The following is a 20,549-nucleotide window of genomic DNA, read 5'->3' on the forward strand; positions in this document are numbered from 1 at the left end:
ACAGGAGCTCAGTGAACCCTCCGCTTAGGGTTTAATATTGTTATGTCCTAAACACCAGCGATTTATCGCGGAATTAGCGTGGACATTTTCTCAAACACGCACAACACATTTCGAAATTGGGATATTCCGCAAAGTATTTAAAGACGGGTAAAGCAACGGTCTAGAGTTTAAAACAAAATAATAACAAAGAAATTCAAACATGTGTAGTAGGCGATTTCGCTGGGGCAAGAAGTAGTCAGAATATCATGTTTTTCTTGTGAAAAGTATTTTATTTATAGTTGAATACAATACACCAAAAACTGGAATTCGACTCTGCCAAATTTTCGTCTTTAATAAGACTTCTTCAGGGCAGACTGAAGAAGGTGAATCGTTACAAGCTTATTTACATCAGAATAGTGGCGCGAGACGCAAAAACATTACAACTGACAAAAACGCGCATTTTCTAGAAAAGCGCGCTATGGATAAAAAGAATTTACACATCTCTACGTGGGTTCCCACTACAAAAAAAGTATAGACGTATAAAAAAAAAGTATAAAAGATAGACTTAAGTTTGGGCTTTTTTATTTATAGTTGAGATACACCCAGATACATTTCATGTACATATAACCAAATCCTAGTTGTACTCGTTTTATTGCTAACACACTGCTGCAATGGAGATTTATACCAATCTATACATCATTTTATGTTATTGCTTAGGTCTAAGTTTTTTGCGAACCTTTTTTAAAGTGATTGAAGCCTTAATTTGTTTATGCTATGCAGAAACGAACCTGTTTTTCCCGCAACTGAAAAACTTAAATAATGGTTTGCGTATTTACATTATTTACCTTTCGTAATGACTTCAACAAATCTAAAGAAAAGAGTAAAAAAAATACTAAACTAAACTACTAAACGTACTACATACAAAATAATGATATTCAGGACCATTTTAAAGGCGCATTGTCACCAGTTTACTTCCGGAGGTCCGTAGGAAAGAATCCGAGATATTTAACAGGCCATCCGCTCTAAATTATCGATCACATCCGCTTTCAATATTTTGACATATTTTTCGCGTTTGCCGTTAAAAATTATCGGAGATTGTGACGTAATCGACCGGAAGTAAACTTGTGAAACTGCGGCTTTAAAATTGAGGAAGTGGCCCGGGGGGGGGGGGGGGGGGGGGGGGTTAGGGGCTACCCTTCCCCTGATATAAATAATTGTCGCTCCCTATTCGCTGTGCTGGACTACGCTAGATTGACCAAGCCCTCAATGCCACTATGGCCCCAAGCATAAAAACCATGGGAGGGGAGGGACAGGCAACATTGGTCCTCCTGCAGCACAAACAAGCAATAGTTAAATTTCAATTTTCCAATAAATATGACATATTTCCCTTTTTAAAGTCACCAAAACTATTGCTGCAGAGTTTAAAATGCCCTGATGATGTGAGTTTGACTGCTTATCTGGTCTTGTACCCAAACTTGCATTTCATAGTGTAAATATTCATACCAACTCCCCACCACCATTGTTTAAATCGCAGGGGGCGTACACAAAAAGTGTGTTATATCTTATTAAGGAATCTTCAAATACTATGATTTTTCCGTATAACACCAATTTCGCTGGTATGGTAAATGCGTATCAATAACAGAGATTAAGAAACGCTTCTGTACATGTTATAACTCGTCGCTTAACTAAAGCGCCGCATTGTCACCAGTTTACTTCCGGTCGATTACGTAACAATCTCCGATGATTTCTAACGGAAAACGCGAAACATATTTCAAAATTGTAAAAGCAGTGTGTATATTGGAAGTTTCTTTAGGAATGTGACTGATAATTAAGTAGCGCGGATTCTAATAGATTCTTTTTTTTCATGTCAGTTGAGGTTTAGTAAAGAAACTGGTGAAAATGCCGCTTTAAACGGGTAGGCTTTGAATATATCACTTACCATAACTAGTTTCCAAATAGCCACTTGAAAAAGCTTTTAATCTTCTCACCAATGTGATGCCACCAATGTTTAGGGGTCGGTGGCGAATCGACTTGAAACCCTATCATCAAAGCAGGCGTGATGAGCGAAGAACGAGGTAAAAGCATGGGTTTATTAAAACAGAAACCTACTTCTACAGGGCCGTAGCAGGCATCGAGATATTGGGAGGGCACAATACAGAAACATTAAAAAATATCAAGAAAATCGAGCCAAAAGTTTTTGCCAAACGCGGGTCACTTCCATATAAGGAAACTCATATATTCCTTATTTGGAAAATCTGCATGATTATTGTAATTTTTAAGGTGAGCATACCCCAGGGGCTTCGTAAACTTTATGACTTGTAACCAGAAGAGAAAAACAGTCACTGTGACCATCTTTAGTTAGTCGAGAAGGTCCCTGAAAAGAAACTAAGTTTCCTCGGTACCAGACCCCTAAAACGACAACGTTTTCTTTAAGAGGGGCACATGCCCTCAGTTCCCCACCCCCTGCTACGGCCCTGAAAAATAAATATTAGTAACAATAAGAATGAGAATATCACAATTAATAATTTTTACATCATTCTGTTTGTTTTTGCGTCTGGAAAACACATTTTGAAAATGTGTTTTCGTGTGTGTGATTTTTTTTATTTAAATACAGCACTTACCATGTTCTAGTTTTGCCACATTGCTATGGCAAGTTTTGCCATCACCGTGGAAACCAACCTTACAGGAGCATCTAAACGACCCAAGTGTGTTATAACATGTTGCATGGAGACTGCATTTGTGGCTTGCATCTCTACACTCATCAATATCACGACAATGAGCGCCGTTACCACGAAATCCATCTTTGCAGGAACATACAAACGACCCAAGTGTGTTATGACATATCGCATATGGACTGCATTTATGGCTTGCATCTCGGCACTCATTAATATCATGACAATAAGCGCCGTTACCACGAAATCCATCTTTGCACGAACATACAAACGACCCAAGTGTGTTATAACATATCGCATGGGGACTGCATTTATGGCTTGCATCTCGGCACTCATCAATATCATCACAAGAAGCGCCGTTGCCATAAAAGCCAGACTTGCATGTGCAATGGTGTGAGCCAATGTTATTTCTGCATCTCGCGTTCTTGTCACATGCGTGGTTCCCTGTTACACATTCGTCAATGTCGGTACAATTTCTTCCATCTCCACTGAACCCAGGATTGCATGTGCAATGGTACGATCCAATGGTGTTGTTGCATCTCGCATTCTTGTCACATGTGTGGTTCCCTGTTACACATTCATCAATGTCGGTACAATTTCTTCCATCTCCACTGAACCCAGGATTGCATGTGCAATGGTACGATCCAATGGTGTTATTGCATCTGGCGTTCTTGTCACATGTGTGGTTCCCTGTTACACATTCGTCATTAGCATCGGTGCAATTTTTTCCGTGTCCGCTAAACCCTGAATAAAACAAATTTTAAACTATAGTAAAGATGTTTTTTTTCTTGGTTAAAAGAATAATATGCAATTTTATTTGGCAATAAAGTTTTACTACTCGCTCTATTCTAGCCAATCTGAGTGCGGGTAAAAATTTGACTGTAGTATTCACAGCTGAATACACCAACATATTAATTAAGTCGCTTTCGAGGCTTAAAGCGATTTTTTTAAATTAAAATAAAAATAAATTCAGAAGAATGCGTGGGATTTTACTCTTACGATCGTCCTATGAAATTATTTCTAAAGTATTCTTTATCAATCCACACTAGCAAAAAGCAAAAGACTACAAATTGTGTTAGACTTTGCACCGATGATTCATAATATATTAATATTAAAAGTGGACAGGAGGCATACTCAATACAAATGCTCAAATCTATGACGTTTCAAACCTACTCTTTCATCGGAATGAAAAGTCAGTTCACACTTACGGTTAGAATATGGGTCATGGACTTTTCGCCATGGAATCGCTGCTATGAACAGAACGGTCACGATAACAACACTGACCACTGCAGTAACGCGCAGTTTTTTCATGTCTTTAATCTTCATCGTCGGTAACATCATTTTGTCTCTTGTTATACCTATAAAATAAAGAATGAAAAATACTATGAACATTGGGATTCAATTGTTCGCTCGACAGCAATCATCAATTTTGATGTGGGAATAGATCTTAATTTTATTTACGGAGTAATTTTCAATGTTATAGCGCGAAAAGCATTTAGGCGTTTTTCTTTCGCTAAAAAAGTCTTCAGAGAAGGAGAAACGATATTTACCCTGTGCTGTTGTGGACTCTTTACTATTGGAATTGGCGTTCTCTCTCCTTTCTCGCGAAGACTATTTTGAAAGCAAATAGAACCAGGTTGCTTATCGACGAGAAACGAACCATCTAATGTTTTGAAATTGTAAGCCAATCATGATGTTCCACGAAATAAAAGAATTCCAAGAATTCGGAATTTGAGGGTATTCCCCTATATATTTAGTATTAACACGAGCCTTGTTTTGAAACCTTATGAAAAACGGTTTTTAGCTTTTTTTCAAAATGGCCTTTTGTAATCTAAAGATATTCCCTCGGCTTGCTAGATTTTGCATCAAAATAAAATAGACCGGTTAGAGCTGATTATATAACAAATATATGGCACGCTCTTCGAGTCTATGCATAAATCATAAATCGGGGGAAACCCCGTTCGAATAGTATTGTTTCAGATGGTGCAATAATGATGTAGCTGTAGGCTATGAAACCCTATGCAAATAAGACGTTCATATCAGAAGTGAATTTTTACTATAACTTTACACAGTGGCTATATGTCCTCTAATGGGTAAATGCCCGACAAAAAATGAAAAATCTGAGCCTCTTTCAGTCCTGATGCGTTCTAAATACAGAATCAAATTGTGCTCATAGTAACAATCTTATTATTGCTATTGTTCATTAGCGTAATTCTCTTCCTAAAAATTCATTGAGTATTATATTCTTTTATACACTTAAATTCAGCCTTAAAATGTCCCAAAAAGAACGGCCCACCCTCAACTTAAAATTAGACGTTCATATAAAAAAAAGAAGAATGTAACAAGGATGCAGACAGGATGAAGGAAAATAAAGGTTATTGACTGACCCTCCCGTTCTAGTGACACTTCTATTGGAAAAAGAGAAAAGCATTAGTCACTGTTACGCACCATAAACATTACGCTGCACTTTTTGTTTTCGTGAAACATTGAATTGAGGGAAATAACTTATGAAGAAAACATAAACAATTCGTTGAATTGATGATTTCGGTAAAACCTAAAGGAAGGAAGAACATTTTTTTCTTAAAAGTTTCGGGCTATAAATCAAAATATCTTGCAGCAAAAATATAAAACAAAAACAAAAATATATTCAATATTGAAATAACGGAAGAAAACTCAATATAACATAAAAGTGCACACTGTATACATACATTTACGATCACTTTCCTAAACCAATTACTTAGTTGTTGGTCTTGGAGTGTTGATCAGAGTATTATGCGGCCAACTTCAAATAAACCGGTTTACAAGAATAAAAACTTTTTTAAGAAATAGAGATTATCAAAAAGTAGCAGGAGTACATTAGAGTTTATTTCCCAAAATTCTGCACGGTATGAAATAAAGGGTTTTTAAGTCTTTAAGGAGGCAAGTTTGACTTTTAAAAAAAGATTGAATTTTTTTTTCAATTTCCTCTCGCTTCCTTGTTATTGTTTAAATACACCGGCCTTTTTGCAAGAAACTACGGGTGAATTCTAATACTTTATTGACGATACTTATAGCCAAATTCGTTGTTGCGCGACCTGCCAGAATCCCAAATTCCTTTCTTTGTTTGGGAATAGCGTGTAGTCAATCAAACCAAACAATCAAAACCAGACAAACCGCCCCCAAAGCTTGTCTGACTACGCGCTATTCCCAAAAGAGACAAAGACTTTGGATTCGCCGATGTCGCGCAACAACAAATTTAGCTGTAATTGAACGCATCTCAGTATGTCGCTTGCCAAGCAAGGGAGGGAATTACAAACGTGTTAATTCGATCCATCGAGCTTAACGAGATAATGTCCAGAGAACAGCAGGTACCAGGCCCGTACCCATGATTTTTCTTGGGGGGAAATCCGGAAAAATGGACCTAATTTTTCCCTGGGGGAGTTCTCTGATAAAAGTCTGACATATGAAGAAAACGTTGTCGTTTTGAGGGACTGGTACGGAGGACTCTTAGTTTCTTTTCAGATACTTTCTCTTTTGACTAGAGATGGTCGCAGTCACTGTTTTTCTCTTCTGATTACGTCATAATGTTTTCGAAGCACCTGCGGTACGGTAGCCTTAAAAATTACAAGAATCGCAGTTTTTAATAGTAGTTTCCTTATATGGAAGTGACCGCGTTTGGCAAAAACCACAATTTTTGGCTTAATTTTCTTGATATGCACCCCTGAAAGAACAAAACTTTTTCTATTTATTATCTAATTTTTCTACAAAAAAGTCTGACTTACGGATTAGTTATGGATAGTTTTTATGGATTAGTTATGGATAGTTTTGTCTACAAACAGCACGTCTATTGAGAACCGAAAGTGGACTTTCCACCGTTGTCCGTTCGCACCCCCCCCCTTGGGTACGGGCCTGGGTATTCTTGGCTATGTGAATGAGCCGATGGAAATGGATGCTTTGTGCGATTCAAAACAATGTGTAAGCATAAAATGGCGGCGTGATTAGGTTCCTTTGAAAGCTGTTATTGCCTCTTGCGAGCTCATCCGGCAATTCGCAGTTAGCGACCGCAGGCCGAACCAAATTGATCGAGAAAAGTAATAATAATAATAATCATAAAATAACAAAAAAAATATAACAAATAAGTGAAGGATAAATACATAAATCACTATATCTATGTCGACTGAAAATACACGAAATACCTTAGGGCGAACAAAAAGGATCGAAAAAATATATAAACAAATAAAAAGTACAAAACAACAAAAAATGTAAAAATGAGTGGAAGAGGAATAAATAAATCATTATATACATTATATCTCGGCTAAAAATACACGAAAAACCTTGTTATGTATAACGTTTGTACATGGTTATAATCAAACGGATAAAAAAACAAAATCTCTAAATAAAATTTCTTGCCATGCCTTCACTGAGCATGCGCACCCGCAAGGGTTTGTATTGTCACGTGATCACGCAGCTCGTTTTTAGGAGTCTCTGTGACAAAACAAGATACAGGCATAAGTTTTATAAGTGCAAGGAAAGAGGTTGTTGAAAGCTGAGCTGGTTTACCTCAGGGCGATCTGGAGTTCCATTCCGTGTTCTGCTATTAAGCAACAGTAAGTTATGAAGTATCTTTATAATTTTCATCATATCCTATCAAAGAGAGATATGAGATATCTTTGTGATATACGTCTTAAACTAGAAACTAGATTTCATAAGCTAATAAAAAATAGAGCTATGCGGAACCCTTTCTTCCGCGCACATTGTTCGTAAAAAAGCGATTCCTCTTATCATTATTTCAGATATTTTGTGGTATACTTTCCCTATGCGTTGCTAGAAATAAGAAATAATTGTGAAGCGTTCTTTTCTATTTATTATAATTTAAGAAACAATATCCCCATTTTGATATTCACTTTAAATGATAAATTCAATAAAAAAAATCCATAAAGCAACTTTTAACAACAACAAAAAAACATAGAAAGAAAGTTTAGCGCTTAAAGCTAAACTAGCCCTCATTCAATTTAAAAAAAGGTCTAATAGAAAAAAAGGTTTAATAAACCTATTCTCTATATCTCAGAGGTCTAATAGACCTTTCCTCTATATCTCAGAGGTCTAATAGACCTTTCCTCTATATCTCAGCAAATAAAAATAGCTAGTTTATGTTTCTTTTATCCATGGCCTGGGTTGTACTCTCATATATTTGTTACGTGAAAAAGATAACGGGTTTATGTGTTTTTATTGGCCATGACACTTGGTTTCTGACATGGGATTGTCGAGAAAATTTAGAAATAGCCCCCCAAATACCTAAATATTGCGTCACGATTACTCCTTAAAATAAACATTAAAAGCAGATCAATTACGTTTTGATAGCCTTGAAAGCCTGTTTCATCTAAACGTCTCTGTGCATCAGAGAATTTAACCAAAATAACAGCCTTAAAGATACGGTATGTCTAACTAAATACTGATACCAATTCCCTGATTTTAAGCCATTGAAAGATACTAGAAAAAAAGTACCCTCCCACATGTTAAACATCATCTCCCTTTTAGGGTCTAACCTTACAGAAGCGCTGAACGCTGAACGCTGAACGCAAATCTTATAGAACACCCCCCCCCCCCCCCCAGGGCTTAAGCATCTTGCAGAAGCGCTAAACGCGGATAACACTCCCCTCCCAAATCTTATAGAACAGCTTTCCCCAGGTTCTAAGCACTTTGCAGAAGCGCTGAAGTTCTGAAATAAAACAGGTACAATTGCTGTATACAAAAATGAAATATTTCGTTATACGAAGTCAGAATTGCTATTAATCCTAAAGCCGACATAAAACGGAGAAACATCTCAGTGAGTGGGTAAGAGGCTTTAAATCTTAAGAGAAAAGCGGAAGCCCATACAAAAGTAAAGCACAAACAAGTCGAAATAGTTTCCTCTCTAGTTTAAGTATATTTCCAGCGTCTATATGAGCACGTAGCCGCCTTGAGTGTTCAAGAACGTCGATCAACCACTTCTTTGTTTATAAATGACAATACAACTGTTATTTGCAAGAAAACTTCAAAATAACCATCCACGATGGAAGTGATACTTTCTCAATGATAATTGATTGAAAGCTTATCAGTGACTTGCTTGAATTAGCCGATGGAAATGGATTCTCTGAGTCACTCGGTTTTGTGTGTGAGCGAAAAATGGCGGCGTGATTGGTCCTTCCACAGATTTTTTTCTAACTTTCACAGAGGCTGTATCACTACATATTGAAATGATTCTGGTAGTGTCGTCAAAAAGCTAACGCTCAATTTTGCGTCAGTCTCAAATAAGTGCAAAACATGTTGTTTGTTTTTATGTGCTACTACATTATTGCGTGTTAATACAAATACAATGTTTAAATTTGTGCACTCTCTATACATTGGGTCATCTATGGTAAAAAATCTAGAGCAACCGCATAAACATTGACTGTTCTGTGCGAAGTTTAAAATTGATAACGCCCTCTGTTTATGATTTGTTGATGACGCGCGAGCGACCTTAAGAGCCATGTGACACGGGAGAATAAGAGATTTTGAAAATTAAGATGACAGTAGATAAAAGTAAATGATAACCACTAAGGAAAGCACTCCATCAAATATGGCAACACTTGTCACCAAGCGTCACTTATAACAGATGGTCGAGAAAAAACTGTGATGATCTGAAGTTATATAGATCTTATTTAGTGGACCCGGTTAATAAGAACGACTTAGGGATCAACAGGCATATCCCTATTCAATGGGACCCCGTTAATCAGGACAGCTTTAGTAACTGAATAGTGTCCTAATAACAATAATGTTCTGCCTCTCGAAACTTGCACAAAGGGAGGATACTTATTTAAAAAAACTCCCATAACATCGTGGTGTCACTAAAAGCGAGTATCTTATATTTTAGCAGTCAAAAAAAAGTATTGTTGTGCTTATCTGCTATCGTAAACTTGATCCCAACCTTGATATTTGAGTGTATTCCAATATATTTCTATTCACGGCATTTTCACAAGTTTACTTCCGTAGGGCCGACGGAAACAACAATCAACACCAACACTATTTAACAGGCCATTCGCTCTAAAAATTTTCCGTTTTACGTTTAAAATAATCGAGATTGTTACTTAATCGACCGGAAGTAACCTGATGACATTGCTGCTTTAAAAGGATTGTCCAAAAATTTGATTATCGAAAAGCTCTTCGGGATTTTGTAAAACATCGCCACGATCGGGTGCGCAAATAGCCCCGATAGCCTACTGCTCCACGCAGTCGAATACCTCTGTTGATAGCAGGGAAGTTTTCCCAAACGTCAATAGCCTATCTCCGAATTACTCTCCACTGCTTTTAAAGAAAAGCTTTTAATCGAGGCCCTGTGGCCATTCTGTTACATTTATAGTTTTAGCACAGGGCCTCGATTTGAAGCTTTTCTTGGTAGTTTCTTTGTGTTACGGAGCACCAGCACCAAAGACATATTATGTGTTGGGACAAAAGCCAAAAGAACAAGACCTCAGAACTAGACAATGAAATAGAGTACAAAGGGGTTGAGCACCAAAGACAAAGCTTTCCGTAACACCAAGGAATACTCGTTTTCTGTGAGAGCAGTCGAGCATAATTCGGAAATGGACTGTTGATGTCTTTTAAGCTAAAGTTTTTTGGTTTGTAGAGAACATCCGCTAGAAGTCAATGGCGATTCCTGGAGTCCTCCTCCCCTTCACCGTCACTTTCTGTTTTCTTGTGCTAATTGACATCCTTGGTAACATATTGGTCTGCATCGTGATACTGACCAATCACGCGTTCCGTACACCCATGTACTACCTACTTGTCAACCTCGCGGTGGCAGACATCGTGGTGGCGATCTTCCAGGCCTGGCGGTACATTCTGGTCTACACCTTCGAGCACCCTACCGGCCAGGACGGCAAAATCATGTGCACTTTTTTGACGGGAGGAACCTTGACCTGGGTGGGTGGGCTCACTTCCGCTTACACCCTGGTAGGTAGACATGTACGTCACTTGCGCTTACACCCTGGTAGGTAGACATGTACGTCACCTCCGTCTACACCCTGGTAGGTATACATGTACGTCACTTGCGTCTACACCCTGGTAGGTAGACGTGTACATCACTTCCGTTTACACCCTGGTAGGTAGACATGTACATCACTTCCGTCTACACCTTGGTAGGTAGACATGTACATCACTTCCGTCTACACCCTGGTAGGTAGACATGTACATCACTTCCGTCTACACCCTGGTAGGTAGACATGTACATCACTTCCGTCTACACCCTGGTAGGTAGACATGTACATCACTTCCGTCTACACCCTGTTAGGTAGACATGTGCGTCACTTTCGTTTAAACCCTGGTAGACAGTAGAAATGTTCATCATTTCCGTTTACACCCTTGTAGGTAGACATGTACATCACTTCCGTCTACACCCTGGTAGGTAGACATGTACATCACTTCCGTCTACACCCTGGTAGGTAGACATGTACATCACTTCCGTCTACACCCTGTTAGGTAGACATGTGCGTCACTTTTGTTTAAACCCTGGTAGACAGTAGAAATGTTCATCATTTCCGTTTACACCCTTGTAGGTAGACATGTACATCACTTCCGTTTACACCCTGGTAGGTAGATATGTACGTCACTTCCGTTTACACCCTGGTAGGTAGACATGTACTTCACTTCCGTTTATACCCTGGTAGGTAGACATGTACGTCACTTCCGTTACTTCCGTTTACACCCGCCATGTACATTTGTCACTTCCGTTTAAACCTGGTAGGTACACACTTAACATCACTTAGTATATCATGCAAATTAAATTGTTTTAAATTTGTTTTACTATGACCTTCAATAATATCCTGTGAAGTCTCTTCAATAACTTCTAATTACTATTCCGGTTCCTAGCTTACGTCATTCAAACTAACGGAATTTATATTCACTCTTGTTTGCTTAGCCAGTGCCTTGAAAAGAGGTGGCGTGTTTGGAAACCATTCAATTAGTGTTAACAAATGAATAAGCTTCAAGGATTTTGTATAACTGAGACCAGGAGGCGTCTAAGTTGTCTGGAATCGTCGGCGAGAGTTTCAGGATATTGAAAACCGCATCTAACTAGAAGGGTCCTGTTTATCATTTTTTTGCCACGAAGCTCTGTCCACGGGCTCACTTCCCTGTTCTATCCTAGGGCCCTTGCTCCGCCCCTGATTTATTTATCAGTCTATCGTGGCTCGCAGTTGTACTTCATGTAAGAATTACCCTACAAGAAGTACTTGTCATATGGTATAATAACCTAAAGTACTGACCTGGCTCTCTCCCTCTTCAGGTGGTAATAGCTGTAGAAAGGTACACATCAGTGACCCGCCCCAGCTCGTGTCTGCGGCTCAACATGCGTAAACTCAAGTTCATTGTCGCCTCCTTGTGGGTATTTGCCGCACTGTTTTCCCTTCCTCTGTTGCTAACGCGCCTCTACAGTTCCACTCGTAACTTCTGTATAGAGTCCTGGCCAGACACCACTATCCCAAAAGTCTACGCTTTTTGTTGGCTCTTCATGGCCGGCCTCATCCCGGTGGGGGTCATGGGAGGGCTGTACTTTCGCATCGTTGTCAAAGTCTGGTTTACGAAGTCTGAAGAGGTGGAATCAGCGCAAAATGCACGGGTGCTATCCCGCAAGCGTTTTACTAAAATTCTTATACTGGTGACAGCGATTTATGCGGTGTGTTGGTTGCCGGTCTTGATTGTGTACACTGTAGCGCAGTATGGCCCGACATATATAGGCTCTACCATACACAATGCTGGCATTATTCTCTTGACTCTGAACTCAACTGTTAACCCATTGCTGTATACGTTTAACAGCAAGAAATTCCGGATGCACTTGAAAAAGGCCTTGCTTTGCGACGCGCCGCTATGTCTGCGGCTTAGAGAGTCGCGCGTAACGCCAGACACACCCAATACGCAGCCTCAGATTCTGTTTCGAGGGAAATACTATGCGTATGACAGAAGGCTGATCAATAATTTCGTTATTAATAATCGGATTAAGGACATTATAGCATCTAGTGTTGCTGAAGACAAAAATGACTTCAAGGTCATCCCTGAGTTTTTATCAGTTGCAAAATAATGGAGATCTTACTATACTTGAAAAATCCCGATAATAACGGCTGATTTATTTTTTGGGCAAACTGTGTGTTACTTCAAGCACGCTGATATGCTGTGCATGTTATGTAATAGTTCGCAAAGTATTTCAGGCTAGATCATGACGTACATTTTCCGCGTTCCTACTCACAGACCATTGTACTCACACGATAGCTTTGCTTTTTTGATTGATATTCAATAAATTCAATTAACCTTATTTTTTGTGCTCTTTTGAATAAAAGTTCAATCATCGATCCTCGTTGTACACGTATTGTTACTTCCATGTCCCATTCACATATTCAGACGGGCGTAAATTAGTCTAGTTGCTAGTTGACTGTGTAGTTGTAGATATTGTATTCGTATTTGAATAAGCGCAGTCTGCGCTCTAATCCAGGCACAGACATCAACTCCAATACTTCGTCGTAGATTGATTATGCTCGCGTCGCGTGCAAGATCAAGCCCTTTGCAAACTGCGCCAGCACTGGTGCTGAGACGCTATCGAGACATTCGCCTAGCAATGCTGTCGCACTTTGAACACCGTGTCCCAACATGTTCGCTGGTGCTGGCGAGTGTTGGCAAAATTTTGATTGAGTTCAAACTTTTGGCTAACACTTCGCCAGCATCTCCTTTGTCTTGTGGTCATTCTCACGAACCCAACAATGCTGGGCTCTCGTCCAAATATTGTTGTCATTTCAAAGAGAACAAAAAATATTTGGTCGCGAAACCGATATATGACTGAAGTGTATCATGCAGATCCCATGAACACAACTAACGTGAAAACGCTAATAATTCTACTGTGATTTTATTTTCATTATACACGATTGCAGAAATCCTGGTTTCCCAGTAGCCTAAAGAAACGTGAGTCTTGGAAAAGTGAGTTGGGGTAAAACAAATTAAACAAGCCCATCATTTTGTCATCAGTTGCAGCGTTCTTGGCACAGGGAGCCCATCAGTCATCAGCTGCAGTGTCCTCGACACAGGAAGCCCATCATTTTGTCATCAGTTGCAGTGTTCTTGACACAGGGAGCCCATCAGTCATCAGCTGCAGTGTCCCCGACACAGAAAGCCCATCATTTTGTCATCAGTTGCAGTGTTCTTGACACAGGGAGCCCATCAGTCATCAGCTGCAGTGTCCTCGACACAGGGAGCCCATCATTCTGTCATCAGCTGCAGTGTCCTCGACACAGGGAGCCCAACATCGATGCCTTCGTAGACGGCAGCAAAGAACAGCCTGTATAACAGAGAGCCTGCATGCTCTGAAACAAACAACAACAAAAAACTGTAAAAATGTGTAAGTATACTATAGATACTGTATATACGAGATATTTAAGTATACCATCACAATACCATTGCAATAATATCGCAATATAACAGCAATACCATTGCAATACCATCGCAATACCACTGCAATACAATCACAATAACACTGCAATACCATCACAACCTTCGAAATACCATGACAATACCATTGCAATAATATCCAAATAATATCACAATACCACAGCAATACCATTGCACTAATATCGCAATACCATCACGACACCAACAAAATACTATCACAATACCAACACAATACCATCGCAATACCATCACAATACCATCGCAATACCATCGCCTTACCATCGCAATACCATCACAATACCATCACGACACCAACACAATACCAACACAATACCATCGCAATACCATCGCAATACCCTCGCGACACCAACACAATACCATCACAATACCATCGCAATACCATCGCAATACCATCGCAATACCATCACAATACCATCGCAATACCATCACAATACCACCACAATACCATCACGACACCAACACAATACCATCACGACACCAACACAATACCATCGCAATACCACCACAATACCATCACAATACCATCGCAATACCATCACAATACCAACACAATACCATCGCAATACCATCGCAATACCATCACAATACCATCGCAATACCACCACAATACCATCACAACACCATCACAACACCATCACACAACCATCACTATACCATCGCAATACCATCACAATACCATCACAATACCATCACAACACCATCACACAACCATCACAATACCATCGCAATACCATCACAATACCGTCCAAATGCCGCCCTGGCTTATGGTCCTACCCACCGTTACACAAGATGATGAACTCTGGGAGGAACTTGGCAGCCGTCAGGACCACTTGGGGCTCAGCCGAGTTGAGGCATGTCATGAACGCATTCATAAAGCGATGAGCTTCCCTACACATAAGAAAAGATGAACTAGACGTACAGTCAACCGACTCAGAAATCACAGACTTGCAAACAAGCCGACGGTTAGGGAGACGGGCAAGAGGCGGGTAGTCAAGGAGACAAAGGCAAAAAGGGAACGAACCAACGGACATGCAAATAAAGAGACTCATTGACGGACGAATACAAAACAGACGGCCATGAAAAAAAAATTTGGACATATAACGCATTAACGGATCGACGGATGGACAGTAGCAAGTCACGCACCTTGGATTTTGCCGGATGTGACGTAAGGCCATAGTGTGTGCCTTGGTTCGACATGCGCAGTTAGTGTCGCTCATCAGACGCATCAAGTCGGGCTAACGAGAACAATACATAAGTCGATGATGACGATGGTGTGTGATGATGTCAAAGATTGACATGCTCAGAATAACGTGAATACAATAACGAATATCATTAATGATGGTGTTAAGGTGTTGTTACACGTGTCGTTTGCAACATCGTTTTTTCGCGCAACGAATGACGCCACCATTTTCGGGATACATGTTACACGGATCGTTTTGCAACATCGTTTGCTACAAAATTCTAGAGACCAGGCTTCCCGCGGCCAGATTTTTGTAAACAAAGATGGCGTCGATTCAACAGTGGGCTCTTCATCGACAACAATTTGTTTTGCATGTCACTTGCTATCGACGCTCCAGAAGATAAAAAAGACCTTGCTCCGTAAACTTGGAGTCAAACTCTTCAATAACAGCATGCATTGCGCGCGTTTTTGTCGCCTTCGGGATCCCCTTTTCGTTCCCACACAAGCACTTCTTCGTCTCCATCAATTTGATTGTTTTTTTCTTCTCTTCATCGACCATTCGGGGGGTAAAATGTTTCTTGTTGAAACGGCGCTATTTTGTTTGTTGACACGACCTTGTTTGCATGCCCAAAACAAGATGGATTGTGGGATTTGTTGCACAAAAAAACGACGACGTGATGTTACACGGATCGATGTTTTCACAATTATGACTGTCTTGGCGATGACAAAAATAGAGTTATTGATAATGATGATGATGATAATATGATTATGACGATAATGGTGGTTGTGTTATAACAATGGAGGTAAGCGATAATCACAATAATCACAATCGTGATGATGATGACTACGATGATGACGTGGATCACGATGATTTCTGCGATGTTACTGCGAATGCTTCTTTAAATGATGGTGACGGATGGAAAAGACTAAGGAGAAAAAAGACTCACCACGAAGTGCTGTAGAATGTCAACTTTCCGTTTTGAAGTCTCATCCAGATCCACTAGAACCGACAAAACCTCTGAAATAACAACAATCGATAAATCAATTGAATAACAAAAAAATCGAGAACTATCGCATTTTAATATTGTAACTAATGCCTGCCTGTAAAACATTTTCATGTTCAAAAACATCAGAATTTACCTTCTAGTGGTTGCGTGGCCGCCAGTTTCTGGTGGGCTGGGGCGAGCTGAGCCGGTGTCCAACCGGAAACGTCCAGCGGCATGATCATAGAACGGAACTTAGTTAAGCCTACAGTCCCGACTCCAGCGGCGTTAGCAGCAGGATCAGGTGCGTCGGGGACAGAGAGAGCACTAACGAGGCACTTGAGGGGCGGTAGATCCGGGAACTTGTGCAGTAGGTCGCTGTTGATGGGTGGTTGTCATTAGATTCTACTTGCGTTTCTTGCGTGACAATGTTGTTTTGTTTTTGTTTTGGAAATTCAACTCTTGTTTTTTTTTAAATACAATTTTTCCTGAATTATTTAATACTTCAAAAATGGAAGTAAGCCGTTTTAATTGTAATGTGGATGGGAATTAATCGAGATTAAAGCGGATTTAATCTCGATTAATTCCGGCTCCGGTTTTTCTTCTCTCGCCCCCGTCCCTCTCAATTGAGCCGCCGCTACGCAGGCTACATTTTATTTACACATAGGGTTTTATAGCATACGCAACCACGTCAAGTGAACCGAAAAATAAAAAAAACAATTACGCGGTTATAACGAACTATTTCCACTGCACTAAACTTTTTTAAAATCCCGTTTTCAAATCTATTGCCAAACTCTATACATAAAACCTCTATTAACTGGAATTCGTAATGCGTTTTCAAATTCATTGTTAAACTATAACATAAAAACCCCAATTAAACCACAACAACGAATCAGCGAAACACTCCATAAGAAAAGTCCGAACAGTTTCTTCGGTTTAATAAGGACACCCATTTAGTGTGAAAAGTTTCGAAGATCCCAACGGTGCCCTTATTAACGAGGGTACATCAGTACGCGGTGCCGAGTGCATCTGTCCCATGTTCGCTATATGGAGGTTAAGCAGTACTCACATGAGTAGGGCGCCGTTCGCCTTCAGGAGCGAGTGCGCATGCTCGGCACAGCTCGTGCAGTAGTTGTAGAGGAACTCGGTCAGTTTGGTCGCGAGGCCACCAAGCTCCTTTGCGCCGAGACACGGGGCCTGAAACAGAACGAGAGGAAAAAAAAGTATATAAATATCCTTCAAGCAAAAGCCTGCCATCCAGCTCCCTTGGTGCCGAGAAAAGGGGCCTAAAAAGAGGTGATAAACTCCAAGCTATCAAGACGTATAAGGCAAGACCTAAGCTACTCGACTCTGTAGCGCCGAGAAAAAGGCCATGAAAAAAAATACGTGAAAAAAAGCCATGCATTTGACGACTCTGACCCAGATCAAGATTTGCATGATCGAGTACCAGGCGTACCAAGGGTTAGCTGTGGGGGTAGCGCAGTCATAGATATCATATGGAAGCATAATAGTACTTTTTGGCGGTCAGGAGGGGGGGGGAAGGCGGGGGGGGGGGGGGGGGGGAAGGTGCCTGGGTACATTTGATTGTCAAAGATGTCTCTCTTATTTCTCCCTCCCAAGCCTTCTCGTGTTCTTTGTTCTCTTACCTCGACCAGGTCAATGAAGACGTCCAGTGCATCGCGGAGACCAGACTCGATATACTGAAACGATAGTACAGCATTGACATGATCATAAAACGCTTTTAACTTGATCATAATGCACCATTCATTCACTGATCAGAAGACACCATTCACGTGATCATAATAAATCATTCACGAAATCATAAGACACCATTCACGTGATTATAACCTTTCACATGATCATAAGACACCATTCATATGATCATAAGACACCAATCATACACACATCCCAAGCACAGGTGATATTTACCTTATCCCGGGTGAATATGTGTGGTCGGAGCAGGTCCATAATCCCTAGCATGTGTGATATTTACCTTATCCAAGGTGAATGTGTGTTGTCGGAACAGGTCCATAATCCCTAGCATGTGTGATATTTATATTAACTCGGGTGAATATGTGTGGTCGCAGCAGGTCCATAATCCCTAGCATATGTGATATTTACCTTATCCGGGTGAATGTGTGTGGTCGGAACAGGTCCATAATCCCTAGCATGTGTGATATTTGCCTTATCCCGGGTGAATATGTGTGGTCGTAGCAGGTCCATAATCCCTAGCATGTGTGATATTTACCTTATCCCAGGTGAATATGTGTGGTCGGAGCAGGTCCAAAATCCCTAGCATGTGTGATATTTATATTAACCCGGGTGAATATGTGTGGTCGCAGCAGGTCCATAATCCCTAGCATATGTGATATTTACCTTATCCCGGGTGAATGTGTGTGGTCGGAACAGGTCCATAATCCCTAGCATGTGTGATATTTCCCTTATCCCGGGTGAATATGTGTGGTCGTAGCAGGTCCATAATCCCTAGCATGTGTGATATTCACCTTATCCCGGGTGAATATGTGTGGTCGTAGCAGGTCCATAATCCCTAGCATGTGTGATATTTACCTTATCCCGGGTGAATATTTGTGGTTGAAGCAGGTCCATAATCCCTAGCATGTGTGATATTTACCTTATCCCGGGTGAATATGTGTGGTCGGAGCAGGTCCATAATCCCTAAGATGTGTGATATTTACCTTATCCCGGGTGAATATGTGTGGTCGGAGCAGGTCCATAATCCCTAGCATGTGTGATATTTACCTTATCCCGGGTGAATATGTGTGGTCGTAGCAGGTCCATAATCCCTAGCATGTGTGATATTTACCTTATCCCGGGTGAATATGTGTGGTCGGAGCAGGTCCATAATCCCTAGCATGTGTGATATTTACCTTATCCCAGGTGAATATGTGTGGTCGGAGCAGGTCCAAAATCCCTAGCATGTGTGATATTTATATTAACCCGGGTGAATATGTGTGGTCGCAGCAGGTCCATAATCCCTAGCATGTGTGATATTTACCTTATCCCGGGTGAATGTGTGTGGTCGGAACAGGTCCATAATCCCTAGCATGTGTGATATTTACCTTATCCCAGGTGAATATGTGTGGTCGTAGCAGGTCCATAATCCCTAGCATGTGTGATATTTACCTTATCCCGGGTGAATATGTGTGATCGTAGCAGGTCCATAATCCCTAGCATGTGTGATATTTACCTTATCCCGGGTGAATATGTGTGGTCGCAGCAGGTCCATAATCCCTAGCATGTGTGATATTTACCTTATCCCGGGTGAATATGTGTGGTCGGAACAGGTCCATAATCCCTAGCATGTGTGATATTTACCTTATCCCGGGTGAATATGTGTGGTCGGAGCAGGTCCATAATCCCTAGCATGTGTGATATTTACCTTATCCCGGGTGAATATTTGTGGTCGTAGCAGGTCCATAATCCCTAGCATGTGTGATATTTACCTTATCCCGGGAGAATATGTGTGGTCGGAGCAGGTCCATAATCCCTAGCATGTGTGATATTTACCTTATCCCGGGTGAATATGTGTGGTCGTAGCAGGTCCATAATCCCTAGAATGTGTGATATTTACCTTATCCCGGGTGAATATGTGTGGTCGTAGCAGGTCCATAATCCCTAGCATGTGTGAGAAGAACAACAGATGCTGCTGGCTGTTGAACTCCTTGGAATTCAGATGAACTCGTCCTCGAAGGAGCCCAGCGATCATCGGGAGATGCCTAGATATAGAAATTATAATCATTTGTTATTAAAGAGTTTGGCTCAGGCTACCCACAAAGCATTGGATTGTAGTTATACCTTCATATATTACCACATTAATGTAAAATAATACTAAATAAAAAATATTCGCAAGACAACAACTAGGACATGCACAACAGTGACATAACACCCAGTTTATCATAGGCTTAAAAAAGTTCACTGGTAAAAGTCTTACATAAAGGGTAGTTGGCGGGGACATTCTCAAAGAATCCTTTGAAAAAAAACGTCATTATTATGATTTATTTTTTTGATAACTTGAAACCCTTTCATTCATGTTCCCTCGAGATGGAGATAGAGAGAGATGATGATGGTGATGGTGCTAGTGCCGCAATGCTCGCTGGGAACCCAAGCACAAGTACCTCAGTAGAAGCATAGGATGTGTGGCCGCGATCTTTCTGCACAGCAAACTTGCGTTGTTGGCTTTGTCTTCGTACTCGCGCCCAGGCCTACAATCGGCCAATGTCGTCAGCACTCGATGGCACATAACGTCCAGCTACAGAAAGATGGAAT

The 20,549-nt window shown here is 40.6% G+C and overlaps 3 protein-coding genes across 5 annotated transcripts in view; 1 reads left to right on the plus strand and 2 right to left on the minus strand.

Annotated features, from left to right (window-relative positions):
• Nucleotides 1–544: 544 nt before the first annotated feature.
• LOC5510111 (fibrillin-1) lies at nucleotides 545–4,350 on the minus strand. Of its 2 annotated transcripts, none has more exons than XM_048719745.1 (5): nucleotides 4,202–4,350; nucleotides 3,860–4,009; nucleotides 2,601–3,395; nucleotides 1,919–2,018; nucleotides 545–847 (listed from the first exon to the last, which is right to left on the minus strand). In XM_048719745.1, the coding sequence occupies exons 2-4, from the start codon at nucleotides 3,990–3,992 to the stop codon at nucleotides 1,924–1,926; spliced, it is 1,023 nt and encodes a 340-aa protein (XP_048575702.1). In that variant the 5' UTR covers nucleotides 3,993–4,009; nucleotides 4,202–4,350; the 3' UTR covers nucleotides 545–847; nucleotides 1,919–1,923. The 2 variants fall into 2 exon arrangements, with proteins under 2 accessions (XP_048575702.1, XP_001630603.3); XM_001630553.3 differs by having other exon boundaries at nucleotides 545–1,307.
• Nucleotides 4,351–7,123: 2,773 nt separating this feature from the next.
• Nucleotides 7,124–12,991, plus strand: LOC5510127 (allatostatin-A receptor). The gene is made up of 3 exons (XM_048720214.1): nucleotides 7,124–7,237; nucleotides 10,276–10,642; nucleotides 11,910–12,991. The coding sequence occupies exons 2-3, from the start codon at nucleotides 10,296–10,298 to the stop codon at nucleotides 12,721–12,723; spliced, it is 1,161 nt and encodes a 386-aa protein (XP_048576171.1). The 5' UTR covers nucleotides 7,124–7,237; nucleotides 10,276–10,295; the 3' UTR covers nucleotides 12,724–12,991.
• Nucleotides 12,992–13,523: 532 nt separating this feature from the next.
• LOC5510129 (integrator complex subunit 1) overlaps nucleotides 13,524–20,549 on the minus strand; it is a 66,186-nt gene continuing 59,160 nt past the window's right edge. Inside the window, exons 46-55 of one of the 2 annotated variants that reach the window (XR_007305219.1) lie at nucleotides 20,399–20,532; nucleotides 19,855–19,999; nucleotides 17,909–17,962; nucleotides 17,332–17,459; nucleotides 16,420–16,640; nucleotides 16,227–16,297; nucleotides 15,243–15,334; nucleotides 14,878–14,987; nucleotides 13,812–13,993; nucleotides 13,524–13,647 (exon numbers count right to left, since the gene is read on the minus strand). Coding sequence is in view for 1 of the 2 variants with exons in the window: in XM_048719740.1 (XP_048575697.1) it covers nucleotides 13,890–13,993; nucleotides 14,878–14,987; nucleotides 15,243–15,334; nucleotides 16,227–16,297; nucleotides 16,420–16,640; nucleotides 17,332–17,459; nucleotides 17,909–17,962; nucleotides 19,855–19,999; nucleotides 20,399–20,532 (1,059 nt within the window). In the remaining variant the exon portion in view is untranslated. Of the gene's footprint in view, nucleotides 13,994–14,877; nucleotides 14,988–15,242; nucleotides 15,335–16,226; nucleotides 16,298–16,419; nucleotides 16,641–17,331; nucleotides 17,460–17,908; nucleotides 17,963–19,854; nucleotides 20,000–20,398; nucleotides 20,533–20,549 lie in introns of both variants that reach the window. The other variant, XM_048719740.1, reaches the window with a different exon arrangement.

The sequence above is a fragment of the Nematostella vectensis genome, chromosome 12, assembly GCF_932526225.1.
Source record: "Nematostella vectensis chromosome 12, jaNemVect1.1, whole genome shotgun sequence".
NCBI classification, from domain to species: Eukaryota; Metazoa; Cnidaria; class Anthozoa; order Actiniaria; family Edwardsiidae; genus Nematostella; species Nematostella vectensis.

Coding starts and splice junctions, on each gene's coding strand:
- LOC5510111 (XM_048719745.1), bottom strand. CDS start 3,992: ATGATGTTACCGACGATGAAGATTAAAGACATGAAAAAACTGCGCGTT. Junction 3,396..3,859: donor CCATGACCCATATTCTAACC/GTAAGTGTGAAC, acceptor TGTTTTATTCAG/GGTTTAGCGGACACGGAAAA. Junction 2,019..2,600: donor TGTGGCAAAACTAGAACATG/GTAAGTGCTGTA, acceptor CTTTGATGATAG/GGTTTCAAGTCGATTCGCCA.
- LOC5510127 (XM_048720214.1), top strand. CDS start 10,296: ATGGCGATTCCTGGAGTCCTCCTCCCCTTCACCGTCACTTTCTGTTTT. Junction 10,643..11,909: donor TTGCGCTTACACCCTGGTAG/GTAGACATGTAC, acceptor CCTAAAGTACTG/ACCTGGCTCTCTCCCTCTTC.